The 22,953-nt window shown below is 35.3% G+C and overlaps 1 protein-coding gene across 1 annotated transcript in view; it reads right to left on the bottom strand.

Annotated features, from left to right (window-relative positions):
- Window positions 1–22,455, bottom strand: part of LOC111063808 — a 121,816-nt gene extending 99,361 nt beyond the window's left edge. The window contains exon 1 of the mRNA XM_039426151.1: window positions 21,951–22,455. Coding sequence (XP_039282085.1) covers window positions 21,951–22,217 — 267 coding nt within the window. The 5' untranslated portion in view covers window positions 22,218–22,455. The remainder of the gene's footprint in view (window positions 1–21,950) is intronic.
- Window positions 22,456–22,953: the final 498 nt, after the last annotated feature.

Here is a 22,953-nt window from a genome sequence, read left to right as displayed (position 1 = left end):
GACCATTTTTTTTGTTATCTTATTATATTAAGCGAGCAATTTCTGTATTTATATATCAGGTTATTTTTATATCTGGTTATTTATATGTTTAACGGATCTCGAAAACGGCGCCAGCGATTTTCACGAAATTTGGAACATAGAAGGTTTATGATATAAAGATTCGATTGCACTAGGTCTCATCTTTGGGAAAAATCGCTGAACGACAATAAAAGGATAATTCATACTTGGCTGAAACAGCTGTGGATAGTAAAAAAGTGAGTGAGCGAGTGAGTATGTGAAAAATAAAAAATCTGGTGTGGCGCACTCATACAACTTTCCTTGCCGTTATGAAAATTGATCACCTGACGCTAGTGTTCCCGCGCATCTCAAGTCAACTATTCAAAGATTTGAGCCAGCTGGTGACAGGGCAATAACGCTGGAGACACACATGAGGTCTGCTATCTCTTCATAGTGAATGGAATCAACAATAATTTGCAATCGAATAATTTCATTTTCTCAAATTTAAAGCTTATTTTCAGTTTTAGGTGAAGATGTTACTGAACATTTAATTGTAGAGATTTTCATGCTCAATCTACTCCACTTGATTTTTTTTGTTTCAATTGTATCTGAAGCTTGATAATTGGGAATCTATCTGCATTGATGGGGCGAAGCTCCTAAAATTTTTACAGATATGGGACTTGTGGCAGTTGATGGAGCTTATCGAAGACTATATTTAACGTATGAATTTGATCAAAATCGTTGGAGCCGTTTCCGAGAAAATCACAAAAAACCCTGTTTTTGACAACATTTTCGACATTTTAGCCGCCATCTTGAATTGCATTTGATCGAAATTGTTCGTGTCGGATCCTTATAGTGATAGGACCTTAAGTTCCAAATTCCAAGTCATTCCGTTAATTGGGAGATGAGATATCGTGTACACAGACGCACATACACTCATACCTTCACACACACACACACACACACACATACAGACCAATACCCAAAAACCAGTTTTTTGGACTCAGGGGACCTTGAAACGTATAGAAATTTAGAGATTGGGGTACCTTAATTTTTTTCGGAGAGCAATACTTTCCTTACCTATGGTAATAGGGCAAGGAAAGTAAAAAATCGCATCCCCGAAATTCATAAGATGACATATAGCCAGCTGTGAAAAATGAACACGATCATTTTAGAGAATTGTGCTCTGTTTATTAATAAATAAAAATAACAAGCTCGGTGCCCCGATATTTATTATTAAACAAAAATCCAAATAAAATGCTGTAATTCACCCCGGAGACTTCTGCTACTGCAAATATTGACAACAGGGTCAACAGCTAGATGGCAATTCAATGAGCGATTCTATTCAAAAATTATTTGTCAGCCCGGGAATCGAACCCAGTACCTCCTAATTGCTGGTCAGGAATGCTTACCCTTACACCAATTTCACAATCTCTGGATGGCAGAACTTTTTTGTAGTGAGAAAAAATCACGGAATTTTCAGCAAGATAAATTTATAATATCAATAGAAAATTAAGAAATCTATATATGGGATGTAAAAATGAATACGATCCTTGGAGGGAGGTGGAAAGAATTCGAGACAATCTTTCCTGTAATCTATACTTTATAATGAAGGAAAGAACTAGCTTATACACGTACGGGATAGGAAATTCACGAATGACGGACACATCATCACGTCTCAACTACTGGACTGATTAACTTGAAATTTTGCATATAAGTTCTTAATCTACTGAGAATGATTGTAGGCCTATTTTAAATTCTTTAAGATTTCAGTACGTCAAGTTTTTAGTTTGTCAAGTTCCAAAATAGAACCTTGCGGAGCACGGGTTACTTGCTAGTCTATGATAATTATAATAAAGGAAAGAACTAGCGTATACACGTAAGGGATAGAAAATTCAGGAATGACGGACACATCATCACGTCTGAACCACTGGACTGATTAACTTGAAATTTTGCATATAGGTTCTTAATTTACCGAAGATGGTTATAGGCCTATTTTAAATTCTTCAAGATTCCAGTAGGTCAAGTTTTCAATTAGACTCTTGCGAAGCACGGGTTATCTGCTAGTAGGAAATAATTCACAGAATTTCCATCAAGAAGAAAATAACAATGGGAAATGAAGAAATCTATAATTCATATAGGACGGAAGAATCGATTTGATCCTTAAAAAGATGTAGAAAGAATTATTCGAGGCGACCGTTTTTGTAATAAGAAATAATAATTCACAGAATTTTCAGTCTGCTGGTTTGGAAATATGATGGAGAATTCATCACTCTATATAGCTCTCTTCCTCTAATTTATTATTAAATAAATTCAGTTGCTCAAAAGGACGTTCCACGTCTAATTTGAAGTTATGAGACTCTTTGAACAGAATCAAAACCTTATTAGGCGCATGAAAAATATGGAGTTGGACCTCTTTGCAAGGAACCAAAATTAATTTCACGAGAACCAATCAGAGAAGGCCTTTCCAATAGGACGGCCTCTCTGATTGGTTCTCGTGGGATTAAAATTTAACCAGCTCTTGTGCAACCGGCACTTAGCATCTCAAATTCATCAGTAATATTTCTATTCACCTGTTAATCAAACATTAAATTTAATCACGGATCTGACTGCAATGCTAGAAGTGACGAATGTATAGTCAGCTCAACGTTATAATGGAAGTGGAGAAAGATAGGTGAACAACGATGTCGATCCTCTGTCTTGTCAATGCCTTCTAGACGGTAGCTGATACAGGTTTATTGATGTAATATTAACTGATCATTCTCGATTAAAATTGTCAATTCTATTTTATTATGCAAGAAATTTATATTTTCCAATAATTACATAAAGAATTTTCATAATCAAGATGAATTATTTTGTCAATTAATTATCAACTCCACATTGTTAAGAGACGATCTGGCAACAGAGCAAAGCGAGAAAGAGATAGCGCTATCCGCTTTGTTGGATGATAGACAAGGATAGCAATAACATTGCTGATCAAACACTGCCATTATAACGTGGACCTCACCAAAGTAACCAATATTGTCCTAAAAATAGCTCGGGGAGTAAATTTGGAAGCAAGAATGTAGCAGCAGTCTTATCGTAAGCACAAACGGTTGACAGTTTAAAAATAGCTTCAGAAAGTTCAACAAGTTTTGAAAAATGACATTGAATAGAAATAAACGACCGTGTGATGCATGGAAACATGTAACTAACTATATATAATAGGGAAGATATATATACAGTCACTATTAGTTATTATACAAGTCGCTACATAAAAGTTGATATAGTGATTAACTTGTCGACTTTCAACTATATAGTAAGAGTTACTATATATCTAAGAGTACAATATCGGGGACCGAGCTTCGCTCTGGAATACAAAAGCATAAAAAATGTATTAAGAAAGAATAAATATTATAATAACATTCATACAGAAATGTTCTATCTAATCACAGTAAATTAAGATTAATTCCCAGAGGAATGCAAAAATTTCCCTCACAGAGGCCCAGTTGCACAAAAGCCGGTTAAATTTTAATCCTGATTAACTTCACGTGAACCAAATCAGAGAAGACCATTTCAAACAGATGGATCTACTGGAATTACTCAGGATTGAAAACAACCCGGTTTTTTGCAACCGGCACCAAGTACCTGATTGAATGATTACAATAAAGGAAAGAACTGGCGTATACACGTAAGGGATAGGAAATTCACGAATGACGGACGCATCATCACGTCTGAACTACTGGACTGATTAACTTGAAATTTTGCATATAGGTTCTTAATTTACCGAGGATGGTTATAGGCCTATTTTAAATTCTTCAAGATTCCAGTAGGTCAAGTTTTCAATTAGACTCTTGTGAAGCACGGGTTATCTGCTAGTAGGAAATAATTTTGTTTTCCATGTTTTGTGGATTATTTATGTGAATTTGGCAATAAATTTGATTTGATTTGAATTTACAGAATTTTCATCAAGAAAAGAAAATAACAATGGAAAATGAAGAAATCTATAATTTATATGGGACGGAAGAATTGATTTGATCCTTAAAAAGATGTAGAAAGAATTATTCAAGGCGACCGTTTTGTAATAAGAAATAATAATTCACAGAATTTTCAGTCTGCAGGTCTGGAAATAGGATGGAGATTTCACCACTCTACATTGCTCTCTTCCTCTAATTTATTATTAAATAATTCCAATTGCTCAAAAGGACGTTCCATTTCTAATTTGAAGTTATGAGATTCTTTGAACACAATCATAACCTTATTAGGCGCTTGAAAAATATGGAGTTGGACCTCTTTGCAAGGAACCAAAATTAATTTCACGAGAACCAATCAGAGAAGGCCTTTCTAATAAGACGGCCTCTCTGATTGGTTCTCGTGGGATTAAAATTTAACCAGCTCTTGTGCAACCGGCACTTAGCATCTAAAATCCATCAAGTTCATCAGAAATTTCTATTCACCTGTTAATTAAACATTAAATTCAATCATGGATCTGACTGCAATGTTAGAAGTGACGAATGTATAGTCAGCTCAACGTTATAATGGAAGTGGAGAAAGATAGGAGAACAACGATGCCGATCCTCTTTCTTGTCAATGCCTTCTATAGACGGTAGCTGATACAGGTTTATTGATGTATATCGACTGTTCATTCTCGTTTGAAATAATCAATATTTATATTTTATCAAGCAAGAAATTATATATTCTCCAATAATTTCATAATGAATTTCCATAATCAAGATAAATTATTTTGTCAATTGATTATCAATTCTACATTGTTAAGAGACGATCTGGCAACAAAGCAAAGCGAGAAAGAGATAGCGCTATCCGCTTTGTTGAATGATAGACAAGGATAACAATACAAAATTGCTAATTAAACACTGCCATTATAACGTGGACCTCACTAAAGTAACCAATATTGTCCTAAAAATAGCTCGGGGAGTAAATTTAGAAGCAAGACTGTAGCAGCAGTCTTATCGTAAGCACAAACGGTTGACAGTTTGAAAATAGCGTCAGAAAGTTCAACAAGTTTTAAAAAATGACATTGAATAGAAATAAACGACCGTGTGATGCATGGAAATATGTAACTATATATAATAGTGAAGATATATACAGGTTACAGTCACTATTAGCTATATACAAGTCGCTAAAAATAAAAGTTGATATAGTGATTAACTTGTCGACTTTCAACTATATAGTAAGAGCTAGTTAGTTGTAGTGAGAGTAGGCCTACATTATTTTTCCCATTTTTACGGGAGAAATAATATGATTACCAACTCTGCCTTCTTATGCTTCTTCGTGCGAGAAACTTAATTCTGCAAACGGATTGGGAAAATTCTTTCCCGTTCAGGAGATATGACCTCTTCAATATAGTGAAAATCGCAAATTGGTCGGTACATTTTTTTTCTCATTCTTTCAAGAGAAATGATATCATTTTCAACTCTGCGTTCTTATGCTCCTTGATACGAGAGATCCGAATATGCAAACGGATTAGCAGAAATCTTTCCCGTTTAGGAGATATGACTTCTTCAATATAGTGAAAATCGCAAATTGGTCAGTACATTTTTTTCTCATTTTATCAAGAAAAATGATATAATTATCAACTCTGCCTTCTTATGTTTCTCGATACGAGGAATCCGAATATGCAAACGGATTAGCAAAATTTTTCGCCGTTCAGGAGATATGACCCTTTGAATACAAAAAGCCCCGCACACACATATCGATTTTTGTTGGTACCGTATTTTGCCGTCTCTATAAATTCTATTAGATTAAACGGAACTTGTCAAACATCATCTGTTTGAAACCATCTGTTTAATCTAATAGAGTTCATAAGGTCGACAAAATACCGTACCAACAAAAATCTATATATGTTTGCGGGGCTTATGTGTGTATTCTTCAATATGAGAATATAGATATAAATAATATTGTGTACATTATTGTACAGATATACTAGTAGAGGTTATAATCAGCACAGTTGTTCTTCTCTCCGAGAATATAGATACTAGTAGTTCTGTGAACAGTAGACCTCACGCAGTATTCTCATCCACAAGTACCTGATTGAAACTATAGACCTTATGGAAATACAGCAATAGACTGGCTTCTCCACACATCTGTGTATTCACTTGTCAGCTGATTTATGATGAATAATTCTATAGTCTGATTTTTACTCTAATATTGACGTATGAAATACTCAATACTTTACTTCCTTTACTTTTACTTTTTTTCCTTTTACTTTTGTTGCCCTATTACCATAGGTAATATTAAGGTACCATATAAAAATTAAGGTACCCCAATTTCCAAATTTCTATACGTTTCAAGGTCCCCTGAGTGCAAAAAAGTGGTTTTAGGGTATTGGTCTGTATGTGTGTGTGGGTGTGTGTGTGTGTGTGTGTTGTGTGTGTGTGTGTGTGTGTGTGTGTGTGGTGTGTGTGTGTGTGTGTATGAGTGTATGTGCGTCTGTGTACACGATATCTCATCTCCCAATTAACTGAATGACTTGAAATTTGGAACTCAAGGTCCTTACACTATAAGTATCCGACACGAACAATTTCGATCCAATGCAATTCAAGATGGCGGCTAAAATGACGAAAATGTTGTCAAAAACAGGGTTTTTCGAGATTTTCTCAAAAACGGCTCTAACGATTTTGATCAAATTCATAACTGGAATAGTCATTGATAAGCTCTATCAACTGCCACAAGTCTCATATCTCTAAAAATTTCAGGAGCTCCGCCCCATCTATGCAAAGTTCGATTTTAGATTCCCAATTATCAGGCTTCAGATGGAATTTAAACAAAAAATTTTGAGTGGAATAGATTGAGCATAAAAATCTCTACAATTAATGTTCAGTAACATTTTCACCTAAAATTGAAAATAAGCACGAAATTCGAGAAAATGTTATTATTTCAATTGAAAACTGTTGGCAACTGTTGATTCTATTAAATGATTCACTATGAAGAGATTAGCAGACCTCGTATAGCTCCAGCGTTATTGTCCTGTCACCAGCTGGCTCAGATCTTTGTTTATAAGTAGACTTGAGATGCGCGGGAACACTAGCGTCAGGTGATCAATTTTCATAACGGCAAGGAAAGTAGTGTGAGTGCGCCACACCAGATTTTTTCATTTTATATTATCCTTGAAATGCAAAATTTCCAAAAACCTTGTAAATACGTCGACGCGCAATTAAAAAAGGAACATACCTGTCAAATTTCATGAAAATCTATTACCGCGTTTCGCCGTAAATACGAAACATATAAACATTCAAACATTAAGAGAAATGCCAAACCGTCGACTAAATAAGTTTGTACACAGTGTATAGCTATATCATAGAATACATTCAGCACACAGCTATATATCTGTCTATTCCACTTCAGTACGAGAATATAAATATAAATAAGTGTGCACCCAATGTATAGATATAATGTATTGGATACAGCTGTATATGTGTGTAAATGCAAGTTAACTTGTGAGAACAAGGAAATCTCGCGTACAAGGAAAGGACTAGAGAAATTTCTGCAACGGGGTCATTGCCTCACGCTGCGCGGGTGGGGTGTGGGTGGGGGGTAATTTAACACAGGTTAGTGGGGGGGGGGAACTACGCCTAAAGATGTGAGATAATAATTAGAACTCTTTGTAATTTGAAATTGAACGCACCATACCGGCTTCGGCGAATTAGTAGCTGCTATCCTTTTTTAACTCAACGGACATCCTTTTTTAACGACAAAGGGGGGTCTCTTTCCCCTCTTCACAAGTCTCCACACCCAACACACCTATTAACCCACTCGACAGGAAACCAGACTGGATTAAATTTATGCTCTGTGATAAAATTATTGTGCTGAGCGTATTTTATAGTGAGGTCCACGTTATAATGGCAGTACTTGATTAACATTGGTCTTACTATCCTTGTCTATCATTCGACAAAACAGATAGCGCTATCCTTTTCTAGCTCCGAAACGTTGCCAGATCGTTTCTCAGCAATGCAGAAATATAAATAACTAACACACATCTCAATAAATATGACAATGGGCCATATGGATGAAGTTGATCGTTTGCTTATACTTCTAAAATATGGAGCATATGCTTCATTCTCTATGAATAAACGTGAGCAAAACCTTTTTGCTCATGCTCATCAAAAAAATAGTTTGATCAATTGCTCAAAAGTAGAAGCTTATGCTCAAAATTGTTTGAATAAACTAGAGCATTTGCTCAACTTTTGAAGCAAATTCTTCAAATAAGGTGAGTCTAGTCTTGAGCAGCTTATCACCTTTTGCTCATAGTAAAATGGCTTAACTAACTCGTGTAAGAGGAAACTATACCAGATACGATCACAACCAATTATAGTTGAGAACAGACTATAAAACTCTTTTTAGATTCAACCATGATACAAGAGAATAAATACAAAAGTTACCTATCCGATATAAACATAGCCATCACAGAATAGGAAATAGTCTTTTAAGAAGATGAGAGTGTAGACGATCATAAGAAGGCTATTGAGATTATGCTGAAGATTATTATAGAGATAAAATTTTTACACGCTATTATTTCAAAATTCTAAACTCAACTAACCTAAAACTTAATTCTTAAATAGAAAACAGAGCAGACGACGCTCTGCGACTCCATAAAACAAAAATGTTTTGTAGAGTGAGAGGACTGTATCTAAATTATTATTGTATTTAATGAAAATACTTGCCAAGCTGGAATTAAAAGAAATATTTACTGTGAGCAAAGCTATGGAAATTCTCAAATTAGTATAGATAAGATAGTATAGATAATAGCGGTGTGTCCTACTTGCATATTTAGCGCTTACTTGAGCTATAGAAACAAAGTAAGGCCACAAAGGCGAATCAGCTGATACGTGAGCACAAAGACCTTATAGAGATCTTTAAGGTCTTTGCGTGAGCATTTGCTCCAGAGTTCATGAGCATAAGGTAAGAGTATAAGGTAATGCATATAAAAATGAGCAAATGCTTATGCTTCTACCTAATGCTCATGGGCAAAACCTTATGCTCCATGCTCATGCTCATGAGCATATTATGCTCTGGTTCTATTCATATTGCCCAATATATCATTTTTTATGATTGGAGAAGTATATTTTCTTGACGATCTTGACGAATAAAATATAATTGATTATTCCTAACAAGAATGAACAGTTGATATTACATCAGATATACCGGTACCAGCTATCCTCTATAGAAGGCAGTGACAAGGCAGATAATCGGCAACATTGTTCGCCTATCTTTCTCCACTGCCATTATAACGTGGACCCCTCACAATAGTCAGCAGACTAAATTAAAATTATGCTTAGTGATGAAATTTTTCCCAGCGTAGGCTGTAGAACGGCTCTTTCCAAACAATGACATCGTACAAGGAAAAGATGGTATGATAATGATTTTATGGAGTTGTATGGCCGTGAAGGCAGATTTAGAACGATAGCCGTGAAAATTATAATACGATTTTTATAGCATGACGATGACGAGCATGATGATTCATAAATCTTGATACAGGAAAAAGAGATTGCTAAACTTTCAAAGGTCGTATTTGAGTTCAATTACTGTTTGAACGACATGAGTGTTATATCATAAAGAAAATATAGCATAAGAAGTGACTTTTTTCTTTAGGGCTACTGTTGAATATAAATAAAATTTAAATATAATTACCTTTTCAAAATTGTTAAGTCACAACTTGCTTCGGGTATATGATGTTACTAGCCGTCAGGCTCGCTTCGCTCGCCATATCCGTCTAGCCAGGGGGCTCCGCCCCCTCGACCCCGATGGGATCGACCAAAATTGAGATCAGCGGGCTCGCTTCGCTCGCCTGCATGTAGACCTCAGCGGAACCTCTGTAACGAATTCTGGACCCCCGACTGGATTCTCCAAAAATGAGATCAGCGGGCTCGCTTCGCTCGCCTGCTGAGAGGACCTCAGCGGAACCTCTGTACCGAATTTGAACGTATTATGTCAATTTGATCAAGACTAGTGAATTTGAACGTATTATGTCAATTTGATCTCGAAAAACACCTGTTACTATATCGGCGTATCTTTGGCGAACAAAATTCTTCCACCTCAGCTAAACCTGTGTACTGAATTCTTTTTAATATATTCCCATCAATTCTTGAAAAAGGTGAGGAAACGCAGAAAAGCTGAGAAAACGCTGATTTTGGCTAACTGGATAAATTGGTATTTAGGAGGTCCTGGATAAATGCATTTCAATCTTCAACTTGGTGCCAACCTATCAAAGTCAACTCAATTTTAGACAAAATTATTAATTTAGTTACCAGTTAACAACTGTTTCGAAGAGGTACTCTCTCTAGATTATAGTTCTATATTAACATATGGTATGGACATTTTTCAATTATAATTAAGAGAATAAGAAGAATATACATGCTGAAAGACGAACTTTGAACCCTTAAAAACCACCCTTAGAGTTAAAATACTGCCAAAAGATTTCTTAGTGCTCCTCTAAAGAGCCAACTGAACATACCCACCAAATTTGAACGTTTTTGGTCCGGTAGATTTTTAGTTCTGCGAGTGAGTGAGTGAGTGAGTCAGTCAGTCAGTGAGTGAGTGCCATTTCGCTTTTATTTATATAGATTAACCTTTCAAAATTGTTAAGTCACAACATGCTTCGGGTATATGATGCCATTATCAAGTGATTGGAAAATAAATAAATAACGGGTAGATTTTATTATAAATAATAAATAACGGTAAGATTTCTATTCTTATTTATAGCATAAGAAGATATCCCATGGTATTGGTCATTCATGTTCCAAATTTCACTGTTAACTCAAGCCGATAGTCCTAGTAGCTCTTTTGTGTGAAGCTATGTGACCTGGTAGTCTCTCACACTATGCCGTTCTTTTTCTGATGCCAAGCTTTTTATATCTATATCTTACACCGTTTCTGTAAAAATACAGATATATTCAGCTGATTAAAAGTGAATTGCTCATGTTCGCGGCGCGTATATCTGTACGAACCTTTACACTCTCACCCGGCAAAGATAGTAGTAATAGACAGTAGTCGACAGTAATCAGTTTAAACATGAAATTAGCTTGAAATTTCAAACACAAACAACCTATACCATGGAATATCTTCTTATGCTCTTATTATATTATCTCGTTTTTCCTTATCTCTATGGTTGAATTTAAATGAATAATTATTATTATTAAGGCTGTGCAAAGGCTGAAAATAAACTTTCTACTGGTGATATTTTTCAAAGTTTTTCGATTTGTATATCATCAAGCTATCGAAATGAAAAAGTTTTCTCAGGAAAACATTTTTTTCGATCATTACTTTTTGAGATATGAGCACCCAGAGTTCAAATTTTTGTGCCAGAACATTTCAAGCTCGGTGAATCATAAAACGGTGAAAGATAAAGATGAGCTTTGAGGATGGATTCTTCATGGTATTGTTGATCTAATGAAACAAATATTTTCTGAGAAACTAATATTTTATTCAATTTACTAAAAATAGCTTTCAGTTGAGTCATTTTCGGTCATTTTTGGTAAATTGAATAATTTTCTCAAAAATACATATTTTCAGAAAATTTTTGTTTTATCAGATCAACAATACCATGAAGAATCCATCCTTGAAATCTCATGGTTTTATCTTACACCGAACTTGAAATGTTCTGGCACAAAATTTTAAACTATAGGCGCTCATATCTCAAAAAGTAATGATCGAAAAAATGTTTTCCTGAGAAAACTTTTTAATTTTGATAGCTTGTTAGTATACAAATCGAAAACTTTGAAAAATATCACCAGTAGAAAGTTTAATTTTAGCCTTTGCACAGCCTTAAACGAAGAAGTCTTCGGGGTGATTTACAGCATTTAATTTGGGTTTTCGTTTAATAATTATTTTTAATTGATTAACATTTGAAGAATAATTTCAATAACCCAGTAATTTTATCTGTAGAATTGAGTTGAGCTATTCTCCTACTTTTCTACTGCTATTTGCTATCTGCTATTTTCAAGTAGGCCTGAATGCTATTGAAGCTGATTACAAAATAATTAAACTTCGATTTGAGTTAGCATAAAACTCGACTTTTTTAGCTGGATATCTCAAAATCGTGAACACCTTTCAGGCCGGTTTTCGAGCTCGGGATTTAGCTAAGTTCTAGACTTTAAACAGCTGGAGTCAGAAAATTGGTTTTCCAAAACGGGGCGTAGTCACAGTTTTCACGATAATCTTTAATATCGGGGCACCGAGCTTCGCTCGTTATTTTTATTTATTGATAAACAGAACACAATTCTCCAAAATGACCGTGTTTATATTTCACAGCTGGCTATACATCATCTTAATATGAATTTCGGGGATGCGATATTTTGATTTTTTACATACTCACTTTTTTACTATCCACAGGTGTTCCAGCCAAGGATGAATTATCCTTTTAATGTCATTCAGCGAGTTTTTTCAAGGATGAGACCTAGTGCAATCGAATCTTTATATCATAAACCTACTATGTTCCAAATTTCGTGGAAATCGTTAGAGCCGTTTTCGAGATCCGTTGAACATAGATAACCAGATATATAAATACATAAATTGCTCCCTTAATATAATAGGATATTCTCATTTCCATAATTGGAAACGTTTTTCCTTGATGAATGAAACATTTCTGAATAATTTAAAATAGCTTAAAATTGACACTATTTTCTCTATATTCAATTTGTTTTAAATTTTCTAGTTTTTCGAAATTCAATTTGAATTTGGACTACGACTACGCCCCGTTTCGGAAAGCCAATTTTCTGACTCCAGCTGTTTAAAGTCTAGAACTAGAGCTAAATATCGAGCTCAGAAACCAACCCTTACTGTATCCAGTTATCATCTATTTATTATTCAAATTTCTTAATGGTTCACTATATTATCTATTTATATATCCATTCCTTCTTCAGTTTATCATCTATTTACTTCAGTTTCCAAAGTTCAACCGCCTCTACAACCAGCTATAAACAAACCAATTAACGGTAAACCGTGTTTAGAGTAAACAAAACCTAATGGACGCAGCAACATTATCCAACGTGAACCTGCGTTAACGGCCGATTAGAATAATCTTACTCTCTAATCTTCGTTTAGAGAGTAAACGAAGCCTGATCAAATTAAAATTTAAATTGGAATTTAAATCCATTTATTTGCCATAAAATAATACAGATTGATAGAATAAATATTTTAGCTACGGTACAAAATGGTTTTACCGGCAAAGAAAACTTGTGCGCCGGCAGTGAGTTCGAACAACTAGGTACAGCAAACATGCCAATAGAAAGAAAAAGAGCTTATTCAAACCACTAGAATAAATAAAATTATGGAAACCAGGTCACATCTCAATACTTACAAACGATAAGACAAAGTAACAAAATTACAAGCAAGTGACACACTCAAAAAGACCAATTCAAGGAAGCCATGACAAATATTTTTTTTAATTTATAACACAAGAATAAACACTACATAATGGATATAGATAATTTAAAATAAACATTTATCCTAATCCAATCCAGTATAAGATTCATTATGGATTTTGTAATTCTATTAATGATGAATTCAGTTGGGACTTCATTTTTATAAACAAGTAACACTGATATTCAAACTGACGTCTACATACACTTAAGCTGGTAAAGTCAATATCAAATTGTAATGGATTGGAGGGACGCAAATTATATGGATTATTCCTTATGTTGAATGTATCACTATTCTTATTAATGAATAATATGATTCTTTTAGCATAATCTTTTGACATCATTTGCGTCATCGCCGCAGCAATATTATCACACCTGAACGGCCGTTTACGGCCGATTAGAAGAATCTTACTTTCTAATCTTCGTTTAGAGAGTAAACGAAGCCTGATCGACGCTGCATTATTATCCCACGATTAGAAGAATTTCAAGATCAGAATTTCAAGTAGATCTCAATCACAGTCATTAGCATTGAGAATAATAATCGCCACAATCGCTGTAATTATTATTTTGAAGAGAGCAGCATGCAAACGAGATATGGCCTTCGGGGATTGCATGAGGAAACTCTTCAATATTTTCCTCAATCGAAAATTATTTATACAGATTAATGTTCGCTAGGCCTTCTTTGATCACGTCAACCACTTGTATGTTTGTCTGTTTGTTTGTTAGTGCGCTATCAATCATCAAATAATTTATGCAGTAATTCTGGAAGAGTGTTTACAGACTTTCACATTATTTGCATATATATATATATATATATATATATATATATATATATATATATATATATATATATATATATATATATATAGTGAGCTCCACTTTATTACTCAATATTTTCCTCAATCCAATATTACTCTTATTTATAGAGGTTGATGGTTGCTAGGATCCCGTATTTGATTAGCTCGTCAATAATTATTTCCGTATGCTATCAATGATTAAATAGTTTGCACAGTAGTTCGGGAAGAGTGTCTACATTTATTGAGAGAGACTTTCACATTATATGCGAAAATAATGTCATAGAGAAAAGATAGCATAAGAAGATATCCCATGGTATAGGTATTTTAGTTTATATATATTTATATTTATGTAGTTTATTGACCGAGCGAAGTGAGGTCTAAGATTCAAGTCGACGGTTTGGCATTTCTCTTAATGTTTAAATGTTTAAATGTTTGATTGTTTTAATGTTTATATATTATTCATATGTTGCGCATTTACGGCGAAACGCGATAATAGATTTTCATGAAATTTGACAGGTATCTTCCTTTTTTAGTTGCGCGTCGACGTATATACAAGTTTTTTTGGAAATTTTGCATTTCAAGGATAGTATAAAAGGAAAAAATAGCCTCCTTCATACGCCAATATTGGGGTAAAAATCAGACTATAGAATATATTCATCATAAATCAGCTGACAAGTGATTACACAGATGTGTGGAGAAGCCAGTCTATTACTGTAAGGTCTATAGTTTCAATAAGGTACTTGTGGATGAGAATACTGCGTGAGGTCTACTGTTCACAGAACTACTAGTATATTTGTATAATATTTATGTATTAAGTTTAGTTCATGGTATAGTTTATTTTCCAAATTTCAAACCGATTTTTCTTAACACAATCAGATTACTGTCTATTATTTATTACTGGTTTGGCCGGTTGAGAGTATAAGGGTGGGACAGTACGAGAGACTACCAGTGTCACATGGATTCACGAAAAAGGAGTTCTAGGACCATAGAGAAGTAATAGCGTAAGTAGATATCTCATGGTATAGGACGTTTATGTCGCAACTTTTACTGTTATCTCAAGCCGATAGTCCACGTAGTTCTTTCCCGTGAAGCTGTGTGACGCTCGTAGTCTCTCATACTGTGCCGTTCATACACTCTCACCCCAACAAAACAGTAAAAATCGGCAATAATCGGCTTGAGATAACAGTAAAAGTTGCGACATAAACACCCTATACCATGGGATATCTACTTCCGCTATCCTATTATATTAAGCAAGCAATTTCTGTATATATCTGGTTATTTTCATATCTGGCTATTTTATATTTGGTTATTTATGTTTTACGGATCTCGAAAACTGCTCTAACGATTTCACGAAATTTGGAACATAGTAGGTTTATGATAATATCATTATAATAATCTTTATATTATAAAGATTCGATTGCACTAGGTCTCATTCTTCGGTAAACTCGCTGAACGACATTAAAAAGATAATTCATCCTTGGAAAACAGATGATAATTTCGTCGTCTCTTGATAACAGAAGATGCGTGTGCCTGTGTGGGAGAGAGACAGAACCATTTACCCCTGGCTAGACGGATATGGCGAGCGAAGCGAGCCTGACGGCTAGTATTATGATAATTGCCGGCCCGGGCAAGATATTTATCTCAGGCCACTCCCGTGTTTCGGATGGACACGTTAAGCCGTCGGTCCCGGCTGCCTAAAAAGCAGTCGTTAGGTCATGTCAGAGGCCCTGAAATTGATCAGCTGCGACCTGAAAACTCTGACACCAGACCTGAGCCAGCCAGGTCACTCGATATTATTATTATTATTAGTATTATGATATATACCATCTCATGTCAACAAATCAGATTACTGTATTTTGATCGAGTCAATCAAAATTTCTAGATTTCTCGCTAGATACAATAAGCTAATCGATTACACAGCTGATCTCCCACACAGGCACACGCATCTTCTGTTATCGACAGACGACGAAATCATCATCTGCTTTTCCAAGGATGAATTATTTTTTCCATGTCCTTCAGCGATTTTTCCCAGGGATGAGACCTAGTGCAATCGAATTTTGATATTATAAGCCTACTATATTCCAAATTTCGTAAAAATCGTTAGAGCCGTTTTCGAGATCTGTTGAACATATCAAATAACCATATAACCAGATAGCCAGATAACCAGATATAAAAATAGAAAAATAAAAACAGAAATTGCTAGCTTAATATACTAGGATTGGCGCTCGAAAGAGATTCCTTTTCCTTTTGTATTATCCTTGAAGTGCAGAATTAGCAAAACTAGCAGGATAAAATAAGCAAAACCTTATATATAAGTCGACGCGCATGGTTTCAAAGTAATTGTATACCAAATTTTATCCAAATCGGGAAATAACTGCGACTGTAACTGCAGTACAAAACCGATCGCGTCGAAACTAAGGCTAGGCACACACCGGTTAGTCAAGACAAGACAAGACATGATCAGACACGTTTAGTCACAATACTTCACATTGTTGCTTATGAAGACATGTCTAATTGCAATGACTAATCGGTGTGAGTTGATTCATAAGCAACTATGTTAAGTATTGTGACTAAACGTGTCTGATCATGTCTTGTCCTGTCTTGACTAACTGATGTGCGCCTAGCTTTAGACCTCAGCTTCGTTTCGGTCAATAGATCTGAAAGAAAGTTCCCTAAAATTTTCAGACTTTTCCTGTTATGTACAGGGTCATAAAAATATAGTTCAAATTGACTCTGGAACAATCCTCGTGTCATATTATTCAGCAAAGTGACATTTTTATAAATACGATGACCATGCAATTATTATTCGTCCAGCGTTCGTTCCAATCCAGTTGATTAAATTCTGAACAATCATAACAATATTGAGTGGATGGAAAAGCTTTCAGGGTTTTCATTATAAATACGTTATAGGGAAAACCCAACCGAAATTATTGTGCACACCGTGGCGAATGAAAATTTTCTCTCTTGGTGACATGAAGCAGTTTTCCTCATCGTCTTCCAACAATCAATGTTAAATGAAAATGATTTCAGAGCTTTTCTCTCCGCGTTTGGATTTTGATGGAAATGTCGGGCAGAATTTGATACAGTATAGTGAGGTCACGTTATTTATTTATGAATTTGAATTCATTTATTTTCAATGGCAGTGGAGAAAGATTGGAGAACATTGTTGCTGATTCTCTGCCTTGCCATTGCCTTCTATAGAGGATATCTGATACCGGTATATCTGATGTAATATCAACTGTTGGATAGAATGGATCTCATGCACTGTAGTGATGTCTACGTTATTTACTTTTTAAATTTGAATTTATTAATTTCAAAGGCAGTGGAGAAAGATAGGAGAACAACGTTGCCGATTCTCTGCCTTGCCACTGTCTTCTACAGAGAAGAGGTGATACTGGTATATTTGAAATAATATTAACTGTTCATTCATGTTGAAAATATATCAATTATATTTTATTCATAAGAAATCATTTTTCAATAATGGATTAATTAATTAATTTGTTAATCCAAATTGTTAAAACGATCTGGCAACGTTGTGGAGCTAGAAAAGGATAGCGCTATCAGCTTTGTCGAATGATTGACAAGGATAGAAACACCAATGTTAATCGAATTATAACCTCACTATATATTTTTATCAATTCTATAGTGAGGTCCACGTTATAATGGCAGTGAAGAAAGATAGCAGAACAACGTTGCCGATCCTCTGTCTTGTCAATGCCTTCTATGGAGGGTAACTTATATCGGTTTATCGATGTAATATTAATTGTTCATTCTCGTTTAAAACAATCAATCTTATCAAATTTTATAGAACTTATATTTTTTATTTTATTATGAATTTCCATAATTAAGATGAAAATATTTTGTTAATATTCATTATAAATTCTAAATTGTTGAAAGATGATCTGGCAACAGAGCAATGCGAGAAAGAGATAGCGCTATCCGCTTTGTTGAATGATAGACAAGGATAGCAATACCATTGTCTATCAAACACTGCCATTATAACGTGGACCTCACTGCAGAGCTTGGAATTAATCAGTGTTTTGCATGTGGTCTTGTTTATACACGTGGGAGAGATTCTATTAGTTTTGATAGTTGATGGCACACTATCCAAATCGATGACTGTGAGTCTCTCTCTCTCTCTGTATCTTTCTCTCACTCTAATCCTCTCATTCTCTGTCTCTTTCTCACACTTTCTCTCACACCCTCTCTCCCTCGCTCCCTTTCTCCCATTCTCTCAGCATCTTTATCTCAAGCTAATCTATTCTCTAAATCTCTTTTCACACAGCATTTTTCTCTCACACACACTCTCTCTCTCTTAGAATATCTCTCTCTCTCTTAGAATATCTCTCTCTCACTTAGAATATCTCCTCTCTCTCTCTAATTTCCGACACAATCTCTTTCTCTCACACATAATCTCTTACTCTAATACCTTCTCAATCTCTCTGTCATTCCCTCTCTCTCTAATTCTCTTATACACTCTCTAGAGTGGTAGAGAGTTAGTGGGGAGGATATTTTTAATATTCTTTCCGAAGAATGCACATATGTCCAAAGCTCCGCCAATTTATGTAGATGCATAACAATATAATTTATTATCTATAGTTATTATATTACAAATTACTTTTTCATATCATATATACAGTTCAATAATTATTTTCTTAGTCTATATTATGTAAATTCATCTATAATTTTGCTGTATTGTAAGCTATTGTATATAAGTGTATAAGCCAGTATATATTGTAATCTACATAAATAAAGTACTCAATCAATCAATCAATCAATCTCTCACTTAGAATATCTCCTCTCTCTCTCTCTAATTTCCGACACAATCTCTTTCTCTCACACAGAATCTCTTACTCTAATACCTTCTCAATCTCTCTGTCATTCCCTCTCTCTCTAATTCTTTTATACACTCTCTTTCTCTCACTCAGCAGCTCTCACTCTAATACTTTCTCTCTCTCTCTCTCTCTCTCTCTCTCTCTCTCTCTCTCCTCTCTCTCTCTCTCTCTCTCTTATCCTCTCACACTCTCTTTCTCGCACTCAGCAGCTCTTACTCTAATACTTTCTCTTCCTCTCTCTCTCTCTCTGTAATTTTCGGACACACTCTCTTTCTCTCACACAGAATCTCGGACTCTAATCCTTTCTCTCTCACTCACTCTCTCTCTCTTTGTGTAAGTTTCTGACACACTCTCCTTCTCCTTACTCAGCAACTCTAACTCTAATCCTTTCTCTCTCTCACACTCTCTCTCACATGCCGTCAATAAGCCATTCTCGGTGTATGAGTCACATTCCAGTTTCAGAACGAGATGTGTATAGGGTAACGTACGCTTCTATTCTATCTTGAAACGATTCGATTCTGCATCTTCTAGGAGATAACTGAATCAAAATAATAACACCATGTGCCGGTTGCACAAAAGCCGGTTAAATTTTAATTCAAGTCAGTGACTGGTTTCAGTTGAATGAATGAACATTTTCAGGTTCAATCGCTACTTGGCCTATTGGCTAAAGGTGGGTTTTCGTTTGGGTGAAGATTCCGTCGTCGACCACAACTGGGAGAGGATCTTAGATTCGGTAGATTCCAATTTGTAAAGAGCCTAAACCATTATGTTTCAAGGGGGAGGTTAAGTTTATACTTTTGAACGGCAATCTATATAAAATAAATCGAGCCTTAAATTTTGACATTCAATAACTTTTCTATGTGTGCACCGAATTTGATGATTTTTTTAGTTGTGTTAGTTATGTTCAGGAGCAAGTTCATAGCCTATCAAGTTTATGTTCCGACTTCAGGACTTTTTCCTGCGGTCCTTCAAAGTTTACATGTAATCCTTATGGGAGAAGATTTGTGAGCTGGCCACACACAGAAATGGAAATCAGCTGTTATAATCATTGCGTCATCCAACAGCCGTCGGTAGATTTGTTTTTAAATTTTCTTTGTACTGATTCACAAACCTTTATTCTAATAATAATGCCGCGGTACAAACGACGTCCAAACTTGGGTCGTATAGCTCAAAATGCTGTGAATTTAGAATATGCACGGGAAAATCAACAGCAAGGATCGTGATATATCATTCAATTTCCCAGCAAGCTGCAATCAACTATATCTAAAAATACAAACTACTGCACAACTAACTAAGCACACAGGAAGTCCATATTGAGATATAGAAGTAAATACTGATTGTTGGATAATTTTCATGAAAATATAGTGCATCAGGTTAAGCTAAGGCTAAGCACAACTGAGGAGGCGCGGCATGGTGATACAAAGTGTTGATCTTTTGGAGATTGCTTCATCTCCATTCAAACCAATAAGCAAGAAGCACCTAGATGCAAAATGCCGCATCGCGCCCCCTCAGGTGTGCATCCACCTTAAGTTTTACATGGCATGAATGGCGGTACGAAGTTCGCCGGGCCAGCTAGTATGTTAATATTATCCGAACTGTTTTGATTCATAGATAATAAACATAAACAACGGAAAGTTATTGGATCAGCTGTTTTAGCACACTTAAAATTTGGACAATATGAATGTCTCCAGACAACAATGACTGTCGTCGTCGACTGATGCGGAAGTTTACGCGCAAACGAGAACGTCTTGAGCTACAAAATGTAGGTTTATCAAAACCTTAGTATGTCAGTAGGAATTAATCAAACAAATATCATATTGTCAAATAAGGTCTGAATATTTTGTGAATTGAAGAACTACAAGACTTAACCTATTTCGGACTATGTGTTACCTTATCTAAATTTGGGAGAGGAATAGAACAAGGTTACCTTATTTTTACTTTCCTTGCCCTATTACCATAGGTAAGGAAAGTATTTCTTTCCGAAAAAAATTGAGGTATCTCAATTTCTAAATTTCTATACGTTTTAAGGTTCCCTGAGTCCAAGAAAGTGGTTTTTGGGTATTGGTCTGTGTTGTGTGTGTGTGTGTGTGTGTGTGTGTGTGTTGTGTGTGTGTGTGTGTGTGTGTGTGTCTGTGTACACGATATCTCATCTCCCAATCAACGGAATGACTTGAAATTTGGAACTTAAGGTCCTTACACTATAAGGATCCGACACGAACAATTTCGATCAAATGCAATTCAAGATGGCGGCTAAAATGGCGAGAATGTTGTCAAAAACAGGGTTTTTCACGATTTTCTCGAAAACTGCTCCAACGATTTCGATCAAATTCATACCTAGAAAAGTTATTGATAAGCTCTATCAACTGCCACAAGTCTCATATCTGCAAAAATTTCAGGAGCACTGCACCATCTTTGCAAAGTTTGAGTTTAGATTCCCAATTATCAGGCCTCAGATACAATTTAAAGTGAAAATTTTAAGTGGAAAAGATTAAGCATAAAAATCTCTACAATCAATGTTCAGTAGCATTTCCACCTAAAATTGAAAATAAGCTCGAAATTAGAGAAAATAAGATTATTCAATTGCAAACTGTTGGCAACTGTTGATTCTATTAAATCATTCACTATGAAGAGATAGCAGACTTCGTGTGTCTGCAGCGCTATTGTCCTGTCACCAGCTGGCTCAGATCTTAGAAAAGTAGACTTGAGATGTGCGGGAACACTAGCTTCAGTTGATCAATTTTCATAACGGCAAAGAAAGTTGTGTGAGTGCACCACACCAGATTTCTCAAATAAGGACTGTAAATTTTGTGAATTGAAGAACTACAAGACAACCTATTTCGGACTATGTGTAACCCTATTTGGGAGAGGAATAGCGCAAGGTTACCTTATTTCTCCTCTCCCTATCATTTCGATAATGTACTTATTGTATAAATGAATAAATAATCAAAGAAACACATTTCCCCTACCTTAGCTTCAGGTCGTCCGTTCTGCACATGCGCAGATCTCCTCTCGCCGGTCACCGGGAGTGCGGAGGAGAACGGTCTGCTAGCAGTCGGTCGTGGACGACCGCTGAGGAGTCGTGAGGAGGAGGAAGTCGTGGAGGAGGAGTCGATGTCGAGAGGCCAATTGGACACAACTGAGGAGACACGCGATGTCCGCATGGTGAGGCGTCGCGACGTTGACAAGAGATCCATGGCGTCTTCAAGTCCCCACCATCTTGATGCACCTTCCATATTTTATCACGAATTTAAATCAAATTTTTGAACTTCAAATCAAAATCTATCACAAAAATAAAACCCTTTTTATGTATTTATCTCCAAATCACTGGACACTGCAACCTATTTATCTATCTCAAAAATATTTATCTCAAAAAACTATTAACTGATCTGTATATCTCAAAAAAACACTAACTGTATCTCAAAGACAGTAGTTATCTATTTTTTTATCTCAAAATCACTGGTCACTGCTACCTATATTTATCTATCTCAAAAATATTTATCTCAAAAAACTATTAACTGATCTGTATATCTCAAAAACACTAACTGTATCTCAAAGACACTAGTTATCTATTTTTTTATCTCAAAATCACTGGTCACTGCTACCTATTTATCTATCTCAAAAATATTTATCTCAAAAAACTATTAACTGATCTGTATATCTCAAAAACACTAACTGTATCTCAAAGACACTAGTTATCTATTTTTTTATCTCAAAATCACTGGTCACTGCTACCTATTTATCTATCTCAAAAATATTTATCTCAAAAAACTTTTAATCGATCTGTATATCTCAAAACCACTGACCACTGCTACCTATTCATTCATTTATTTACCTCAAATACTTATTTATTCATCTACTATCTAACAAACCTTTTTATTTATTTATTTTGAAAACACTGGACACTGGTAAAGTCCAACACTTCTTCACCCAATCAACCACTGTTACACTGTGTCATCCAGATGTGCTGTC

Source organism: Nilaparvata lugens, chromosome 4 (genome assembly GCF_014356525.2).
Source record: "Nilaparvata lugens isolate BPH chromosome 4, ASM1435652v1, whole genome shotgun sequence".
Lineage (NCBI taxonomy): Eukaryota > Metazoa > Arthropoda > Insecta > Hemiptera > Delphacidae > Nilaparvata > Nilaparvata lugens.
Note: the sequence above shows the minus strand (reverse complement) of the source record. Positions and strands in the feature narration are given on the sequence as shown.